The 19369-nt window shown below is 41.8% G+C and overlaps 1 protein-coding gene across 2 annotated transcripts; it reads left to right on the top strand.

The window, feature by feature from the left end:
- Positions 1–37: 37 nt before the first annotated feature.
- Positions 38–17077, top strand: mtpap (mitochondrial poly(A) polymerase). 2 transcript variants are annotated; one of them, XM_056364534.1, is made up of 9 exons: positions 38–399; positions 835–1007; positions 1114–1347; positions 2346–2570; positions 4194–4405; positions 5388–5614; positions 7676–7768; positions 7883–7956; positions 11458–17076. In XM_056364534.1, exons 1-9 carry the CDS (start codon positions 249–251, stop codon positions 11773–11775), a joined length of 1707 nt encoding a protein of 568 aa, XP_056220509.1. In that variant the 5' UTR covers positions 38–248; the 3' UTR covers positions 11776–17076. The 2 variants fall into 2 exon arrangements, with proteins under 2 accessions (XP_056220509.1, XP_056220510.1); XM_056364535.1 differs by having other exon boundaries at positions 261–399; positions 879–1007; positions 11458–17077.
- Positions 17078–19369: the final 2292 nt, after the last annotated feature.

The following is a 19369-nucleotide window of genomic DNA, read 5'->3' as shown; positions in this document are numbered from 1 at the left end:
AATTAGACATAGAATAAGTCAAAAGAGGAAATTAGGTTGGTTACACTTACGGCTATTAGTCTACAATAGCTACAAATTACACAGAAAAATTATAACCAACCATCCATGCTCCTTTATTTATAATTTTTTATCTTAAGTGCCACAATGATACGTTTTTCAGTACATGCAGCAGTTGGTTCGAACTGGTAGCTGTCGCTTGCCGTAGACAGAGCAACGCGCACGCGCCCTTTAGTTTCTTCCTAATAGCAATGGCGTCCTCCATAGCGGTGTGCAGGTTACATATGAGGGGACGGGGCAGGCTGGTGAAGTGCTTACAGAAGGTCGACACATTTCTTCACAGAAGTATTGGAACAAACGTGGTCGCAGCGCAAAGTGAGGCGACTCGGAAAGACGAAAGTGGTTAGTATATGAAACTGTCAAGCCAAGTTAGCCTACATGCTAGCCCGGATACACTACCGCTGCCTGCTGTACAGTATTCGTCATTCTTCGAAAAATCTTTATGTTTTCGATAGCCTTGTCTCACGTCGTGGTACTTATTTCCTAGAAAATTAATAGCTTCAGAAATGAGTGGGGTCACAGTAAATGTTGGCATTGTGTTTGTCAACCAGGGAGTCATATCAGTTCAGTCAATAGTGATTTTTTTCTGTCATTTGAATTAAGATTTGACTTTAGCAGATGCTGCCTTGTGGATGCTGTTGCATTCTGGGGCTAATGAAGATCATACACGTAACTCGTAGTGCAAAGTCTTCAACACCCAAAGTCTGTCTGACAACAACACTATACGACGTAAACGTTATTCATGCAGGTGTTGAATATTTTGTTCCCTGTTGTCAGATGAAAAGGAAAAGGATGGACGTAAGTCATTATATGTTGTCCAGGCGGAGAGACAAGAACAAGCAGAGAAATCTGTCCTCATCAGCTGCAACTCCAGAACCAATGAGAAAAAGTTCCTCAAGCATTTATCAAGACATGGAGATATCAAGAAGCACTTCTTTTATGAAAGCTATGTAAGTGAAAAAACATATTTATGGTGCACATATGACAAACTTCACTGTCATGCTATGATTCAGTTGCATGATGAAATTGTGATATAATGCTGGTGTTATTCTCCAGGGCATGTATGCTGTGGTGGAGTTTGTCAACCAGGAAAGTGTTGCCTCTCTGCTTGAAGAGGCCGCCATCCCCAGTGTCAGCCATGAATCCATGGTGCCTTTTAAGTCGAGACTGCTATCACTGAGAAACGTTGGCTCTGTGGCGTCACCAAACCAGCAGCCCGGCCAGCAGTGCCAACCACAAACCACCATTCCCATCAATGAGCTCATACAGAGACTGTCCAGAGAGGAGAGTGTAAGTAAAGTAACACATTCAGGATTTCAGTTTAGATTTGAGGATTATTCCAGTGACTTAGATTTAACTTGAAAGAAAAAAACAATCCAGAAAGTATTCAGACCCCTTCACTTTTTTCACATTTTGCTATGTTGCAGCCTGAAGGTTAAAACGGTTTCATGTTATCAATCCCTCATCAATTCACATTCAATGTCCCATAATGATGAAGCAGAAACTGAAATTTAAATTAATTAAAAAGGAAAAACTGCAATGTCACACAGACATACGAATTCAGACTTTTTAGTCAGTATTCAGTTGAAGCACCTTTGGCAGAGATTACAGCCTCAAGTCTTCTTGGGTAAGTCGCATCAAGCTTTGCAGACCTGTATTTGGGGATTTTCTGCCATTCTTCTTTACAGATCCTCTCAGGCTCTGTCCAGTTGGATGTGGACCGTCCATGGACAGTTGTATTTTGCATTGTCCTGGCTCCATGCTCAGGGTCATTTTCCTGTTGGAAAAGGCCACACTGTGCTCTCAGGAACCTTCAATGCAGCAGAATGTTTTTGTATCCTCCCCCAGATCTGAGCCTTGACACAATCCTGTCCCTGAGCTGTGCAGGCAGTTCCTTCATCCTCATGGCTTGGTTTTTGCTCTGATATGCATTGTCATCTATGAGATTTGGAAACATCTCGAAGATGATCAAGAGAAAAGAGGGGAGCCGGAGGTAAATTTCAGGTGTCATAGTTAAGGGTCTGAATATGTCAATGTGATATTTCAGTTTTTCCTCATAAATAAGTTTGTAAAAATTTCCTTTGTCATTATCTGTTACTGAGTGTAGATTGATGAGGGAAAATGAATTTAATTTTAAGGCTGCAACATAACAAAATATGAAAAAAGTGAAGGGGTCTGGATACTTTCTGAATGCACTGCACGTGTGGATCCATTTAAATAGATCCCTTAAAGTATAAAAGATGAGCTACATGCCTCAAGGATTGGCCTGTCTCCTTATTTCCCGTCAGATCGACCAGCAGATAACCTCCCTGACAGAAGCCTATCAGCTCACAGAGGAGAACAGCAGGCTGCGTTTTCTTGTCTGCTCCCTGCTCAAGGACATTGCTGCTGCTTATTTCCCAGAATGCAACATTAAGCCATTTGGCTCATCGGTGAACGGCTTCGGGAAGCTGGGCTGTGACCTGGACATGTTTCTGGACCTCGATGGCATCAGTGGGAGGAATATAAAGATGGTAATAACAGGGGTTTGGGTAGTCCATTAGTATTCATCACCTGTAGACAACAGAACGTTACATTTGTAAAGCCAGACAAAATATTTAAATTCAGTTCAATTCACAATTGGTCAGACAGTTACTGCACATAAAATGTTGCAAAGCAGCAACGCATCTACCACAAAAATATGTAGGCTTTTTGATTTTCTATTGATTTAGACCGCACTGAGTTGGACAAAACAGATTACCTCTTTCCACTTGCAACAACAAAAAAAGCTGCCATTCGCTGTGACTACAGTCATTTCCCACCATTTCAGTTCATTAGGGCGGAGCTGTGCAGAGTTATAACAGTATACAGACATACATGACTGCTTTGCGTCAATCATTTCTTTGAAATTCTTTCAAGCGTTTACTTTGAAAACACTCAAGCATCATCTTCATAAATATAGCACACTTCATACAGTGGGGGTAATTCAAAGACTGTCACTTAAACACATAAAGATTAATATGCTAATAAAATACAGTCTCAGCCACTTAAATCTTTGTAAACCCAATAAACAGACCTCCAAATCTAAAGAACCAGTGAGCCAATGTAATGACGCCAGAACCGGCACGATGTGGTGTCGCTTCTTTTTTTCAGGTGAAAAGCGAAGTTCTGAATCAGTTGCAACCTTTAAAGTGATGTGGTAGGAGAACGTGATAAAAGGGCTGAGTTTTTCTACATCATCAGCATCATCAGCATTTGTAAGCGTTGTGTATACATTTATATATTTATATTTTTGTTTAATAAGTGGTTTTAACACACTATGATGTAGTTTTAAGCAGATAAAGGTGGTTATTAATATATTTTTCAACAATTGTAACTAAAAGTGGAAGCTGCTGACAATAGAGCAAAACAAGCTGTAATAATATAAATTAAATATATGAATTATATAAAATATCTTCATAGTATGAGGCATAATTGTTGACTAATACTGTACATTAAATAAACGTTACAAAATGTCGATACATACAATTACATTATAGTGTGTTATAAAGCATTTAGTAAATGTTTGTATATTTCTTATAAATGCTAAGGGGTTGAGCGGCTAAAGTAAAGTGTCACTCCAATAATAATTTAGTAGCCTGAATAAAGTGCAGGAGATTGTCAGGGATTGTGATTATAATGAATCAGAATTATTGAAGTTTCTATGACTGTATAGTTGAGTGTTTTTGCTGTCTCATGTAGAGCTGAAACAGTTCATCATTTGCTCAGTGTTCAGTGTCTATTTGTCCTTGGGCAAGACACTGAATCCCAATTTGCTCCTGATAGTCAAGCTAGCACCGTGCACTGTAGCGCAAAGCCGTGTGTGTGTGTGTGAGAGAGTGAATAGGACACATTTACCATTCTATCAATTACTGTGCAACAATTTTGATAATCAAATAATATTTCAAGTAGTATTTCAAACATTCACTGGGTCCAGCTTCTTAACATTGTACTTTTCAGACATAGCCTGTGTTGGTGCTATAGACGCTACTAAGGGCACAATATAGTACATAAACAGTGCACTGAGAATTGTGTATTGATGTAAAGTAACATACTGCCTTAGGTAACAAGAGGAAATTGTGTTGTGGTCATTAAACGTCTCCAAACTCTGTTTTCAGCCAAAGTCAGGTCTTTGTCTGGAGTACCAGATGAAGAGGGCCAACTCAGAGCGTGCTGTCACCCAGAGCATCCTGTCTGTCATCGGGGAGTGTGTGGACCAGTTTGGGCCGGGATGCGCCGGCGTGCACAAGATTCTCAATGCCCGATGCCCCCTGGTCCGTTTTGCCCACCAGCCCTCTGGCTTTCAGTGTGACCTCACAACCAACAACAGGTATTCAATCGTCACCATTCGCCACATCAAAACAAGATCAAAGATTCTTTAACCAGACTCTTGTGTTGCAGGGTTTTAGTAACGTATGGATCAGTTTCATGCAGTGGAACAGTCATGTCTCGAAATGTCAATTACAGTTGGTCATAGGTTTCTTGCTTCACAGAAACTACTTTTTAAATTATTGAAGATTGTTTTGACCTCGCTGTCAGGCAAAACCCCCAAAAAGAAACCAAACTCAGGCAGGAAGTCATGCATTGGTTGCATGCCTGCCACAGAGAAACTGAACAGGGGGGCTAAAGTGGTGGCTTGTTTGCGTTTCACTTCTTCTCTTCCAACCATAAAGAAATTGTGGTCTCTGCTGCTGGCAGCACAAATAACGTACACACCTGCTAACGTACAGAAAACCACTGCAGTTTCTAAGGAAATGGAGTTGAACCACTCACTGTGGGTAGATGTGAGGGGGACTTTTCTTATATCGCAGTGAGATCTTTGAAGCGTAGCACTTTCCTGCCTGTGAAATGTGTGTGTGTGAGAGGAAAGAGAAAAACTTACAACTGTGGCTGAGTCAGTCACTGACAAAGGCTGCTCTCTAGTGGTGGTTTCGGTGTAGTTTTAATTTCACTGACCACTGACTTTCAACATAATACAGTGTCTCATTCAGTTCAGCCTATGCTGATACTGTTTTAATCACAGATCTGTAGGGACAGTGTTCAATGCAACCTGCAGGCCATCAAGTGAAATTCAAGCCAGAGTACCTGCAGGAAATAACCACGAAGACACAGGGCGAACATGCAAACAGTAGGCTACACCACCTGCCTTCAATAGACATTAAAGATTAAAGACATTAAAGTTAAATTTACTTAAACTCTATTGACTACACAGGTTTGTGAAATCAAAAGACTGTAACATATTAAAAGCCATTAAAACATGCGGCACAGTGGCTGTCAGTAGTGGAAGAAGTAATGCTGTGTGTTCTCCACAGGGTGGCGATGAAAAGCACAGAGCTGCTCTACCTGTACGGAGAGCTGGACCCGCGGGTGCGTTGCCTGGTGTTCACTGTGCGCTGCTGGGCCCGAGCTCACGGGGTCACCAGCAGCATCCCCGGGGCCTGGATCACCAACTTCTCCCTCACAGTCATGGTGCTGTTCTTCCTGCAGAGGAGGAGCTCTCCCATAATCCCCACACTGGACCACCTCAGAGACCTTGCAGGTAACACCTGGCAGCACCTTTCACTCAGGAGATATCTTGTGTTTCACCCTTTTGTACATTATCATGTTTTTATTGCTTTTCTTCATCCTTAAAAGATGCACATGCTGGAGGTCGGGTGTGACAGGATCATAGTGCCGTAAAGCTTTACATGCATTGCTTCTTCCCTGCGTTCTTCTAACCCCATTCCTGCTATGGTGACTGACCCCACCCCTCCACCATAACCTCAGAACAACTGAAATTAGGTCCTGGGGATATGATGTTAAATATACTTGTAGATTTCGCTCTTCTGTTTATAGCATCTTCTTTATTCCTTTAATATCTCTGGGTGCATTAGAGCTTTTTGAGAAATGGCACAAATCAATTGGCATGACTACGATATGGCAATTTTGGATTATGTAATGATTTTTGCATCAATATGAATTATCTAGATTTGCCAGGTATTTAATTCACTGGGTATGATAAGAACATACAGTACACACAGGTCTGGTTATTCTATGCATAAACAGTTTATTTCTGGAAAATTTAATACAGCACAGTATTTATCAATATTATGATCTAAAATAAGATATATTGTGAGAGAGTACTTGAACTTAAATAGCTTTTACGTAAGAGTTAAAAATATAACAGTGTGTTAGGGCTGCGATTAATTATTACTTTCATTATTACTTAAATTTATGATAATTATCTTGATCACATAATTTCTCAAAATGACATTTTCAAATAGGTTTTTTGTCTGACAGAAATTCAAACCCACAAATGTTGTGTTTATTATCACATAAGACAAAACGAAGCTTCAAATTCTCACATTAAAGAGGCATGTGATTGATCAGATAACCTAAGGCTACAATAACAATTATTTTCATGATTGATTTAATCTGCAATCTTATTTTGTCAATTAATTGATTAGTTGCTTTTTCTGTAACATGTCAGAATTGTGAAAAAGTTGTCAGATGTCTAGTTGATCTGACCAACTGTCCAAAACTTAAGGATGTTCAGTTTATTACTATAATTATTATTATACAATTATTTCAACTCTAGAATTTACAATCAGGATTTCAAGAGAGGATGTTGTCAGAGATTTGTGATGCCTTAAAATGAAGCAACCTGCGACCTCCGGTCACACCAGTTGTGACCAGTTCAACCCAAAAATGTCATTTTTGCTTGTTCTTAAATATAAAGTTGTCTAGTTATTCACAAAAGCAAAGACTAAAGTAAAACATGAAAAAATAAACATAATTTGGTGCAGCAGAGATACGTTTTCAGATTTGTCTTTCGACCTTTGTGGGTTGTGAACCAACTGTCCATGACTTAAAAAATGTATAACTGTAGTTAACAGCAGCATTTCAGTGCTGGGTATGACCAAACATGCCCTTCATCTGCAGCCTCAAGGCGTCTGCAGTTGTTTCATTTTCTTCAGCTTCAGTGTTTTATATTTTGGCTGTACCTCTCCTGTAGTTGACTTAAGGGCCTTTTATTACCATGTATACATCTGTAATGAACATGGCACCCAGCATCCTGTGATAATGTACCCACCAACACACCGGTCTGGCTGTGAGTCCACTGCAGCTCCTCCATCACTCTCCCTCTCTCTGTCACCTTGGCTGCCTGATAATTGCCTTCCAAAAGCAATCTACGCTCCCCCTCCCCCACCTCCACCTCCTCAGCCCCGTTTAGCACAGACTCTATCTCACAGAGTGCTTACAGGACAATAAAAGACCCATCACTCCGGGAAGGTTGATGACCCCGCCTCCTCCGGACACACACATGCACACAGCACACATGCAACTATTTAAACAGTCGTGTAACACACGCACACACGCACACACACACACCAACCAACACCGGCCTCCTTGTGGTGAAGGAGACCAGTAACAAGTGCTGGACACGTAAAGCAGCCAAGCAAGGACACGATCCGGGTACATACCCCTGCGCTGTGTGCCTCTCTGACTTCCTCTCCATGAACGCAATAAACAAGACACCATCCATCGTCGTCTTGTTTATAGCCATCATTGGCGTGTAAAGGCAGTCATTTACCTTGTATCCCCGCTCTCGTCCCACAAGGTCCCGCGGACAAGAGCGTGATAGAGGGGAACGACTGCACGTTTGTCAGCGACTTCAGCAAAATCCAGCTCCACAGCAACACCGAAACACTAGGTGAGCACAAGAGCGTGGAGTCGGGGCTGCAGGGCTGCAACTCAGTTTGACTGATAACAACATTTCTGTTAACGAGCCTTTCATGCTAATGTAACTTTTCTGTCCTTGTTTCAGAGCAACTACTGTGTGGATTCTTTGAGTTCTACGCTGCTTTTCCATTCAGCATGAAGTCCATCAATATCAGAAAGGTATATAAGATTATTCATATGCATATAGTCGCATGCAACCACAGAATTAGCCCAGTGATGACATTTTACTTTTGATTATTTAGCTAATATTAAGGTCTAGTTGAAATAGTTGCACAGTTTAAGCATGATGTTGGTCTTAAGACAAAAGTCTTGAATATGATGCCATCAGATTAATGTAAAAGCTGCAGTGGCACAGAGAAACAAATTAAACACATTTAGCATTCGCTTTGTAAAGAGGACTGTAGTAAATTTGTCACTTGATTAAAATCTCTTATGCACATTAAAATATATTTTTAAAAAAAGGACACTACAGTGATGCAGGAAAATAAGTTAAAAATACATTGTACAACCACAACAATAATCAGACCAATTGGCTCCCCATATTTTCCATTTTCATTCATTCCAATTTCCCGGATGAATAAATGAGTATTAATCATAACAGTTACATAAATAAGGCAACTGAACATCAGGTTACTCACAGTTTGTGTTTGTTTGTGTCAAACATTGTAAAACTGAGTAGGGATTCCTGGCACCAACTTCCACGGTGCAAAGAAGAAGAGAAATGGTCAAGAAGAAGTCGAGGTCAAAACTAAAGCAAAATTTGTTAAAAAAGTAACTCTTCTATTGCGAGACCAAACCGTTCCAGTTCATGGTCGTCATTTGGCCACAAGCCAAAACGAACTCTTGCAGAACATTATAAAACAGGTACTGGAATTATCTGATAAATGGTAATTTATGTGAGAGTTTTAAAATCCATCACTGATGCACTCTTTGAGATGACAGAAAATACCCTTCTTCCTTTGACATGCCAGCTTTCCCTAAATGTCCTGTCACATCTGAATAAGGCTGTAAGGGACATTAACGTAAAAGACACTTATGTCTGAGAGACAAAAAGCCATCACTTTATCAGACAGATGAAACCAGCAATATTACGTATTTCATTTCTTAAAAGCTCTTGTTTTATGTACAATATAATGGGACGTGTTGCCGTTGTGACTGAAACTATGTCGCAGTTCAGTGGCCACATCCTTTAGAGGACGCCCCCCAGCTGCACCCGCTGCTTACTGTTGCATTGCAGTGCGCTGCTCGTGTCGCCTAGCAACCTTGACCACAAGTAACTCCTTTTAACAAAAACTTGTTATCTGTTGAACTGAGCTGAAACAGAATTCTTACAATTAGTGTGTTGGAGTCTAATCCCCAGGCTCTCTGTCATCTTTGTTTGCTGCCATATTATTTCCATTACCAACGTAACCAATCAGCTCATTGCAGATATGTGTTAGTGTTGCCATATATGTTGGGCCATAAGTAACAATTTGTATGAAGGGTGATAAAGTTTTTACACCGGTCTGTACTCACAAAACGGTCTGTCCAACACTCCGGCTATCCTGCTGCTCGTACGGCTGAAAACTTCAGTCAAAAATCAAACCGCTGCATCACTGAGAAACCAGAACACAGATGAAAAGGCATTCAGAACGAGCTACAGCGCTAACGGAAAGACAGTTCAGTTTTCTTTCAACTTTTCTTCCCCAGCATCAGAGCTGAGCTCCAGCAGAGAAATCTGTTGGTAATAAAAGCCGTGTTTGGTGGATGGTGTCTTCCCACACACACAGATGATAGCTGTCCCTGTCATATGTGATAGATGCCAGCCGCAGGGGTCCCGGCCTCCATGAGCCAAGATCCCAATTAGGAGCTTCATCATGCTAACTGTAAACAAATGCATATTTGTTCTATTTAAATCCAAATCTATCTTGTTATTGCCTGTTTGTGCCTGTGTGTGAGAGCACCCAGGATTGATCTTTGAGTTTTTATGTCTCCACGCTGGTGACAGCCACGGCCAGAGGCAGTGTGTTTTCAGATTGTTCGTCCGTCCCTTTCTCGTGAACGCGATATCTCAAGGAAATGTCTTTGGCACAAGTGTAAAGTTAGACTCCAGGATGAACTGATTCGATTTTGGTGGCCACAGGTCAAAGGTCAAGGTCACAGTAACCTCTCAAAATATGTTTTCAGCCATAAATCAAGAATTCATACACTAATTATGACACAATTGAACAGAAATGTCTAAGAGGATAAAATCATGAAGTGGTTTATATCCAAACGGTCAAAGATCAACTTCACTGTGACATCAATGGTTCTGTTCAGACCGGGCATTAATATGCATCTTCAGTCATCTTCAGTGACCTTCAATGTGGCGCAGGATGCATTTGCGTTCACACTGCGAACAGAATGCTGCCACATGTGATCCAGACCACCTCCTAATGTGGTCTGAGTGATCGGATCTCAAATGCGTCTTCAGTGCCTCATGGATGTGTTCACACCTGTAGTTAGAGCTGAACACTTTGGATAAAATCACCCAAGGTGGATGTGAATACCAGGTCTGAACAGAGCCATAATGTCCTGCAAACCCACTTCTGGCCATTATTCAACGCTGTAACTCAGGAAGGGGAGATTGTGACCATATTTCCTGCAACTTGACTGGCTGGCGGGGGCATACAAGCGTGAGGTTGTAATTCTAGTTATAAATAAAATCAAGCCAGGAAAAGATCGAGCCAAGTCTTGTTTTGTCACATCTTGCTGTATCTCAAAGTTTATAACAGAGGGAGTGTTCAGGGCTAATTTTCTTGTCAAGTCGTACAGGATAGTTAATTAACTTACCTCTTAAAATTTGTAACATTGAATAATATTCTACTCATCACCTGTGGTAATTTAGGTGATTTAGTAGGTTTTCATGCTTTTGGTGGCACAGTGTTTGAGTCGCAGGGACTTTGCTTGTGCTTGGATTTTAATGAATTGATGTCGCTGGGAAAGAGAGGATCCTGCAGCCTAATATATGAGACTAATATCAGGTTTGACACTGCGGAGGAAGCCTGCAGGTAGACTGTGGCCGTGACCCATGCCTATAGGCTTTCACCGGTGGAGCAACAGCCATAAATCTGCTTTACTGTGCCACAATTCTCCAGTTCGCTCCACTCCTCTGACTGATGGCTTTATGTTGCCATCCTCTGTCCCTCCCGTACCCCCACAGCTCCATCGCTTTATCCCTTCAGCTCCATTACTGTCAGGCTTTGGGCAGGATACGGCATGCAAAGCACCATGGAAGGTTCTTGACTTTTCTCTGACCCACATACTGATGGTTCATTTGACAGCTACAAATGCTAAACACAAGTGGAGACCATATCTGCTTCAGCGGCTAACATGTTAGGTGTGAATAGCAGGTTTCAGCCTAGCTCATTCTTGCCTTTTTTTATTTGACCCTTTTAGATTCTTCTCCTTTTTCATGACTCCTGTCAAAATGTTTTCCAGGGCCATGTCCATGTCTCTCCCTCCCTCTGCCATCTGTTAGCCTGTGGAGAGGATGCCCCAGATACAGCAGGGAAGAGCTAAAACCATGACCAATAAGATAGATGGACCATAACGTACAGTACATACAGGCCTGCGCTTATAGCTGCTGCTGCTCACAAATGTGTTTTCAGCTACCGGCATTGTTCCCTCCTCTCTCTCCAGGGCAAAGAGCAGAACAAGCCGGAGGTGGCCCCGCTGCACATCCAGAACCCGTTCGAAAACTCTCTGAACGTCAGCAAGAACGTCAACGCCACCCAACTAGACCGCTTCGTGGCTTTGTGTCAGGAGAGCACCTGGCTACTCCAGAAGAGTGAAACCAACACACCCACTCCCACACCTTGGGGACTGGCTTCCCTCCTCCTGCCCTCACAGGTTGCAGGGATCAAAAGTCGCAAGAAAAGGAGACGGGAGCCAGCAAGTGAGAGGATTAAGAGCTTGTTAGAATCCTTGAAGAATAAAAATGAGCAAAAGACGAGTTAAAACATTTTAAGAAACAATCATAAACAATCTTTGTCATCATTTCGTCATCTTACAGACTGGTGCTCCTGTCTGTCTCATGTCGGAGGTGAGAAAAGAGCAGGAACATCCTCTGCAATGGTTCTGCTGGACTGTAGTTCCCAACTTGAACACTGGAGGGTGTAACTGAAGCAGTGTGTGCATATGTTTGGGACCTGAAATAAGGGAGTGGCTACTGTATATTTTACTGTATACTTACCTGCTCTGTCGTAATTAAAGGCAATACTGTGGAAACGAAAAGTCCTACCAGATAGTCATGCAGGAGACTGTAGATTCACATGTTCATTTAATCAAAATCTGTGTAACATATCAATCTGTTAACACCGTCAAACAAAATCACCATGGATATTTGTTTTGTATTTTGTTAATATTACAATATTGAACAAAATAATCAAGCTTTTATTTTAAACTGAAAACACTCGGGGTGGTTATTATCAGGCTCTGACAAAGGCATCAAAAATATAACTGAATCCATCAGTAAAATCAGTTAAATAATTAAATAGATAGGAGTGTAGAAAGAAATATAAACCTCATACTTTTCCTAAATCTTCAATTAATTGGTTAAAAAAGAGAAAAGCGACTGTTGACTGTTTATCTTTCACTAGCTCTTTTTTTTTTTTTACCAGTTAAAAGACTTTGTTAGTAGTTAGCTTGTCTAAAAACACTGAACACCAGCATTTTCACAGCTATAGCTCCTTAACTGAGTTTAACGTTCATCATAAATCTACACTAGAGCAAGTAAAGCCAATCGTCCATACTGCCGCAGTGTCGCTATATCAACTCTTGTGATGGTAGGTAAAGCATTTTAGCTGGCAAGCCTTTACGCTTATTAACTGTTCACATTCACTAGACATCCTTCCTCATAGCGTCATCTTATGTTACCTGCTGTAATAGTTCCTGGAATTTTTAATTGACGTGAATAATTCTGAGGGTAACTGAGTCATTTCCAGTCGGCCATCAACCAAGACTAACACTAACTTCTGAAAAACTATTCTGGGTTCCTCTGGTGTAATCATTTTCAAAATGTATAATTATCAAACACAAGCACATTTTTGTAATTGTTAGCTTGCCAGCTAAAATGCCTTTGTTACTTCATACAGTAACACTAGAGGAGTACGTGGTATGTGGATGATAAACATCAACACTGTCTGGTGCAGATAAGTGTCATCCTTGAGCCAGACAGCTGAAAAGGCTCAAACATATTTAGACGCCAGTGTTTCCATGTAATCCTGCTGACCACGCAGTCATCTCCATAAAATTGATTCTCGTTGAGCTAAGACCAAAAAAAAAAAGGGGAAACTATGAAGGGAAACTAAAATGAGCTAGTGAAAGATAAATAGAGGAATAAAATAATGTTTTATTTTATTAAGTAATTGGTGGTAAAGGAAACATTAAAAAGCTTCTTTTTATTTTAACAAACCAAATGGATGTTTAAGGAAAAGACTCCAGTCTTATACTGATTTTTACACAGAATTTTAACAATTTACTAACAACCAATCATCTATTTAACACGTTATATTGTATACTAATTAACCCAGTGGTTTTCAAGCTTTTTCACATCAAGGATCCCTAAACTGATAACAGAGAGTGTTTGAAACCCAGGAACCAAAGTAGTCACACATTCTGTCCTTGTGTAACGTATGGATGGAATTATAGATTGAATAAATTATTCCCCTTTTTGCTGGAGACCCAGAGGGGTCCCTGAAAGGGTTCCTGGGGGACCCACCTTTGAGAGCCACTGGTGTAACTGGCAGTACTGTTAATATGATGTATTCAGTTTTATTTTAACTTGTGTGACTTTTACTGCCTGTTATCACTTTCGGGGGTCGGTGGTTTTAAAACAAATGATTATAATGCAGAAGAAGAAGCATTTTGTGAAGTGTAACATCTGGATACATTTTTTTTAGCAGCTAATGATCTAAAGTGTGACATAATGGTGCTCGCGTGTGTCACATTTATATCGAAGTAGACACCACCTCAACTTGGTCGCCTAGCTCTTTGGAACCAAAGTCAGCCAGCTCTGTGGTGAAGTCTGTAGAATGGATTGACCTCTCTGAAAACCCAGCGGTTGATGTGTCATGTTGAATATGTGAAAGGAGACATACCACTTTAATTTCTCCTAGACAGAGCGTAGACCTTTAATTCAGTTTCCAGTGCTACATGATGCTTGTGTCTACTAATCACATCCCCTGAAATGTGGTCCAAGAAAAGTCGTTCGCATCCCAGTTTTATTTTGAAAGTTAATAATAATCTGAGGATGTGTATGTGAGACTGAGGGAGGAGAAAAGACCTAAAGGTGCACGTGTGAACATCTTATGAGTGTGCCTGAGTGTTTGTATATGTGTGTCTCAGGCCCATGGGACAGTGTTTGAGGAGAAGGGAGTGTGCAGCCCACAGCTGTTTTTCTGCTTATTGCTGTGGGAGGTCAGGGGGAGGATGAGAGGATAGACTTTTAACTACCTCCCCTTCCCCTCCTACCACCAGTCCACCCTTTGCCACGGGGGCACGGCATGGGTGGGAGGAAAGGAGTGAAACAGAAGAGAACCCATCACTGCCTCGCCCCCCCCGCAAACCCCCGGCTTTGAACTTCACTCACTGTCCCTGCCTCTGCTCTCCTAGCTTGCATTTCTCTTTCAAATTCGACGTGCCCATGGGACGGTACCTCTCTCTCTATCTCAGCCATCTTTTCCCTCTCCTCTCTGAGTGGCAGAGTTCTTTGAGGTTTGCGGATTTTGTTTATTTCCATGAGTGAGTTTCTGACTGATGGATCTGCTCCGGTGGAGCGACAAAGCGGTTATGAAACGTGGTGGTTAGAGAGGCAGTGGGTGGGGAAATCAACACCTCAGGGGAATTTGATGAAATGGGATTGCTGGGTGTTGTAGGGTTCATTTGAAGGAGCTAAATGTCAGCACTGTGGATCCTCTGATTTGTATTTGGTGGTTTAGAATGTGCTGCGTCGTTTTTTTTAATCTACAGACAGTTTATGAGGCAATTAGGAGGATAGATAGAAACTGTGCCACTGCCGCTTCTCAGAAGGTTGCCACAGGTCAGCGTCAAGGTTAATCATATTTTTTTTCTAGCTCATCCCAACAACTGCAAAGTCAAGGTTTTATGCGAACATGTCCCAGTGATAGAGCACTTGAGACTGCGAAGGGACCAAGGTTATGTTTGGCAAGCCAGCCCAGCAGTGACCTTCCTCCGGGCTGTTTGCAGGCGGCACACCGTGGGTTCTGATTTATTAGGAAAACTGGTGAAAAGTCCAAGACGGATTGGCCCTCTAGCAGGAAGTCCTGAGGTTCAGCGGGGCGATGGCCAGAGTTTATGCTGCTGCCTTTTTCTTGGCTCCTAATGCGCCTTCAGAGCCAGAAAGAATGTAAAAAGGTGGCCTGAGGGTTTGAAAAATATGGGAGGGATTTAAGGAGAAATGGTGTGTGTGTAGGAAAAACAAGAAATGAGAAGGATCTTGGCGTGTGAGGTTGAATGCCACCTAAAATGTTAAAATCTTGAGCAGCCACTTGCACAGTTGCTGTTACTGTTCGAGGAAAAAGGTTTTTGCTTCTGGAGAACATGGTGTTTGATGTGGATGCCTTATCCGTTGGAGCACTTTTACAAGTTTTTATCAAGCTCTCTGATCAACATGCCACTCCTTCCACTTACCTCCACCGGCTCCACAAAGACCTGTGAGCCATGTGGAGAAAGTAATCTCCAAAGCACTTCCCTTCGCAGTTCCATGAATTGTCCCCACAACATTGTGAGAAGTCATTACGCTGGTTTCCATGGTTGAGGGACAAGTGTGCTGGCGGGCCCCTCGGGGACCCAACCTCCCTCTTACTCCCCGGTTTCCCACTTATCAGCACCACATTGGCCTTGCATAGGATGTGGTGAGAGGGAGCTGGGAGAGCTGGAATGCACTTGCTGCACGTCGAGGCCCCTGAGGTTATCACTGTGTGTATCTCTGGCTGCAGAGTTTCTACTGTGTGTCTGCAGAGGTGTGAACCGGCTGAAAAATGTTGTTACTGAAAAGCTACAATCAGGGGGCCCCAGTTAAAAATGCAGCATCCTTCCACAATGAGGTAAACTGTTGGCGACCAACTCGATAATCTACACTACGTGTTTACGGTGTATGGGAAGGCCTGGTACTTACTGTACCCACCAACAGTACCATTGTTTCAGCGTAGCATGCATGGCTGCCTAATTGGAGCCTGGCACAGAGTTCCTGGCAGCTGAAGCCTCGGTGTCAGCAGCCGTGGTGGGTTGCACATTTCTTCCTCTCTCTGGACCGCCGAGTCTCTACATCCATTCAGCACCGGCCAGATCAGGCCCCCGTTGATACAGCGGCTGCATGCTGTGATGAAAGGTGAACTGTCACGTGGGTACAAGACACACATGGCCATTATACCACTGCAATCAGAACACGGGTGGGTATCCATAGAAACGAACTCTGTTCATCTACAGCCGCTCCACCAAGCTCTCCTGGGTGCCTTTACTGTGACTGGAGAATGCATGTGCGATGCCACGTATATACATGTGACACTTGAAGTCCCCAGAGCTCTGGCTGCTGCATTTATCCCACCAACATGCGCTTTGTTGTTTTTTCAAAGCTGCTTTTGTGCGAGGAAGAGCATGAAACTGGTTTGATGCACATTTTATTTAGTTATAGGAACTGAGAGTTTAGTTCTTGAACCAAATTTAATTATAGTAATGCTTCATTTTACAGCTCTGTAATTTCATAATAATTTCCAAGGAAGAGTGATGGAAAAATCAAATCAAACTACAGGGAAAATGGAATATAATATAAAACATCACATATACTGTATAATTCATGTTGAACTGTGCTTTCTGTGGACACATTTCTTCTCTTTTCATGTGCAGCTGGCCTGCTGTCTACTAACAGAATATCTGGTATGCTAACATGAAAGTAACAGACATCAGCTCCCACACACTGTTGACACTTGGGATAAATATAATGAACAGCATCACTTTGATACAGAAACATTCTGCATTTCCCAAGTCAGCTATTCACTGACTTTATACATGAAAGTGTGTGGAAGTTGATGTTTATCACATTGTATTACTGTTGAGGAAAATAATCACCTTGAACAACAATTAAATAATTTCAATTAACTGCTACTGTAACACACAGCACACAGGCATGCAAAGATCACTTTTCCTTTTTACAGGGAAACTGGAAATTTGTGAGAAATAATTGAACTGTAAAATCAAGCAACTGTATTTGTTTTATGGTGAGATTGACATGTATGATTAAAAATCCTTTTTTTCTTCAAGATTGAGTCAGACTAACACTGGTTAGCATCACAACTTGATTAAAAGTGTAAAGTTTAACAGCAAGTATTTTTTTCAGTTGAGGAAAACAATCTGAATTCATTTTGTAATCTAAAATATATTCATTTGAAAAAATATGAAAACTAATTGATATGGGACCTTCAAATGTATTATTGATGTGAGCCAAGCTGAGGGTTTAGAATACAGAGCTTCGGGCCTGTGTCTAAATTGTTGGGTCATCTGTGAACGGCCCCTAAAGGAGAGTATAGATGAGGCTATTCCAGGGATAGTGGGAGTACAGAGAGAGAGGGGGTTGAGGCTTCAGTATTTGGGCTGCAGAGATAATAATGTCGGTCCTGCGCTGGAGGGTTGATCACTAACATCCTTCTCTCCCTCCTCGTCCTCATGAGCCAGATTTCTCCTCCCCTTTCTATAAGAGCTTAATCTACAGTCTGCACCGCAGCCAGCTCCGGCCTTATCAGCTGTGTGAGAGCCTGCATGTCAGCCCCGGCCTTGGCTCCCTTCACTGGACAGACCTGGCTGAGAAGATACACACTTTAATGGACACACACATGCACAGCCACAAGGCAAGTTCAAGTTCACACTCGGCTCTGAAAGGACAATAGTTTTTTTTTTTTCCAAAGTATGACTCTAAGACCAGCAGTTTACAGCGCTGGGGACATTTTTGGTTTGTGATCTTTCACAGCCAAGCATTGCCTGCTAGTGACCCCTTGTGAATATCATATGTAAACACCCATCCATCGCTTTTGACCAGACTGAAATATCTCAACAATGGACAGATTGCATAGATGGATGGATACTGTCTTTCCGGCTCCCAGACAATAAACCATAAAGACTTTTGTGTTCCCCTGACTTACATTAACTATTCATTGGATTACCATGAAATGTGGTGCAGACATTCATGGTCCCTGCAGGATGAATTTATTCTGGTGATCCCGTAACTTTTACATTGAACGCCACCAACAGGTCAAAATCTAAATGTGTCCAATACTTTGGTTTATGATCAATTACCTGCAAGACTGATGACGTTCCTCTTCAGCCTCAGCTGCACGGCTAATTAGCAAATGTTATCATTCTAACACGGCAAACTAAAGTGGAGAACATGGTAAACGTTACTCTTGCTAAACATCAGCATGTTAGTATTGTCATTGTGAGCATGTTAGCATGTTGACTCAAAGCAGCACTGCACCACCTGACAGCTGCTAGCATGTTGTTGACTTTCTTCCTGTTTTCTATCTTGTTATTTTGTGACCTCTTGATGACCTCTTGCCATTGTCAAATTGTCATACTGCTTGTCAAATGTGACACATAATTCCTTGAAACATGTGATTTTCTGTGTGATTCAGCTCTGAAATAAGTTTGTACTATTTCATAGCTGTTGTGTAAGCTCAAATATAACTTTTACGTGTATGTGGTGTCACACCTCATCTTAGCATCTTACGCAAGGTCACAAACACTGAACTGTGTTGCTGCACCAAAATAATGCATGTGCATATGTTAAAATGGGCAGCATAACCCTTTATCATCTTTTCAGGCCAGACTCTTTAGGTTCTTATGGCTCCCATCCATTCAGACGTAATGGCATTCATTCCAGGAAATCATAAAGACACAATTCAGAGACTCTGTTTTTATAATCAGAAACTGGGGGCTCCTCTTTTTTCTATTATTTTTCCAATCAAAGCCACAGTATTTCATTCCCCCTTAGCGTAGAAGATTGTTTTCCTTCAGCGGTATTGCTCCCGCAGTATAGACTGCAACCTCCACGTGTTTCACTTCTACAGAAAACATTTTCCCCGCTCTACTCCTCCACGCACAATTAATTTCAGATGTCACTTGTAGGTGGCTGGTGAATTCCTGAAATACTGGACTGTTTTTTTTTTTTTCCTCTGCCTCACTGTATTCCAGTAAGTACAAATTGGAGATCTGTGCATAAGAAAGAGCAACGGAAATTAAATGAGACAGACTGAAAACAAGCCTTGTGCTGCCAGTGCCCTACAGAGAGAGACTTGTTCAAACTCACCATCCGACTGCTGTTAGGAGCTATGACTAGAGCAGGATGTTAGAGGAAGGATAACCATCTAAATGCCACACTCAATGCGATTAAAGAGCACAATTCACTCTTTGAAGCTACATTTGGCATTGTTTCGGTTGTAGCCACAGCCACAGCCACTTAGACACAGTGGTCAAATGTCCACGATGCCCTACAAAGACAGAGAGCAATGAGAGGCAGAATTCGTAAATAAACATATGGATA

This window comes from Seriola aureovittata, chromosome 20, assembly GCF_021018895.1.
Source record: "Seriola aureovittata isolate HTS-2021-v1 ecotype China chromosome 20, ASM2101889v1, whole genome shotgun sequence".
Classification (NCBI taxonomy): domain Eukaryota; kingdom Metazoa; phylum Chordata; class Actinopteri; order Carangiformes; family Carangidae; genus Seriola; species Seriola aureovittata.
The sequence above is the reverse complement of the archived record's forward strand: the minus strand, read 5'-3'. Positions and strand labels throughout refer to the sequence as shown.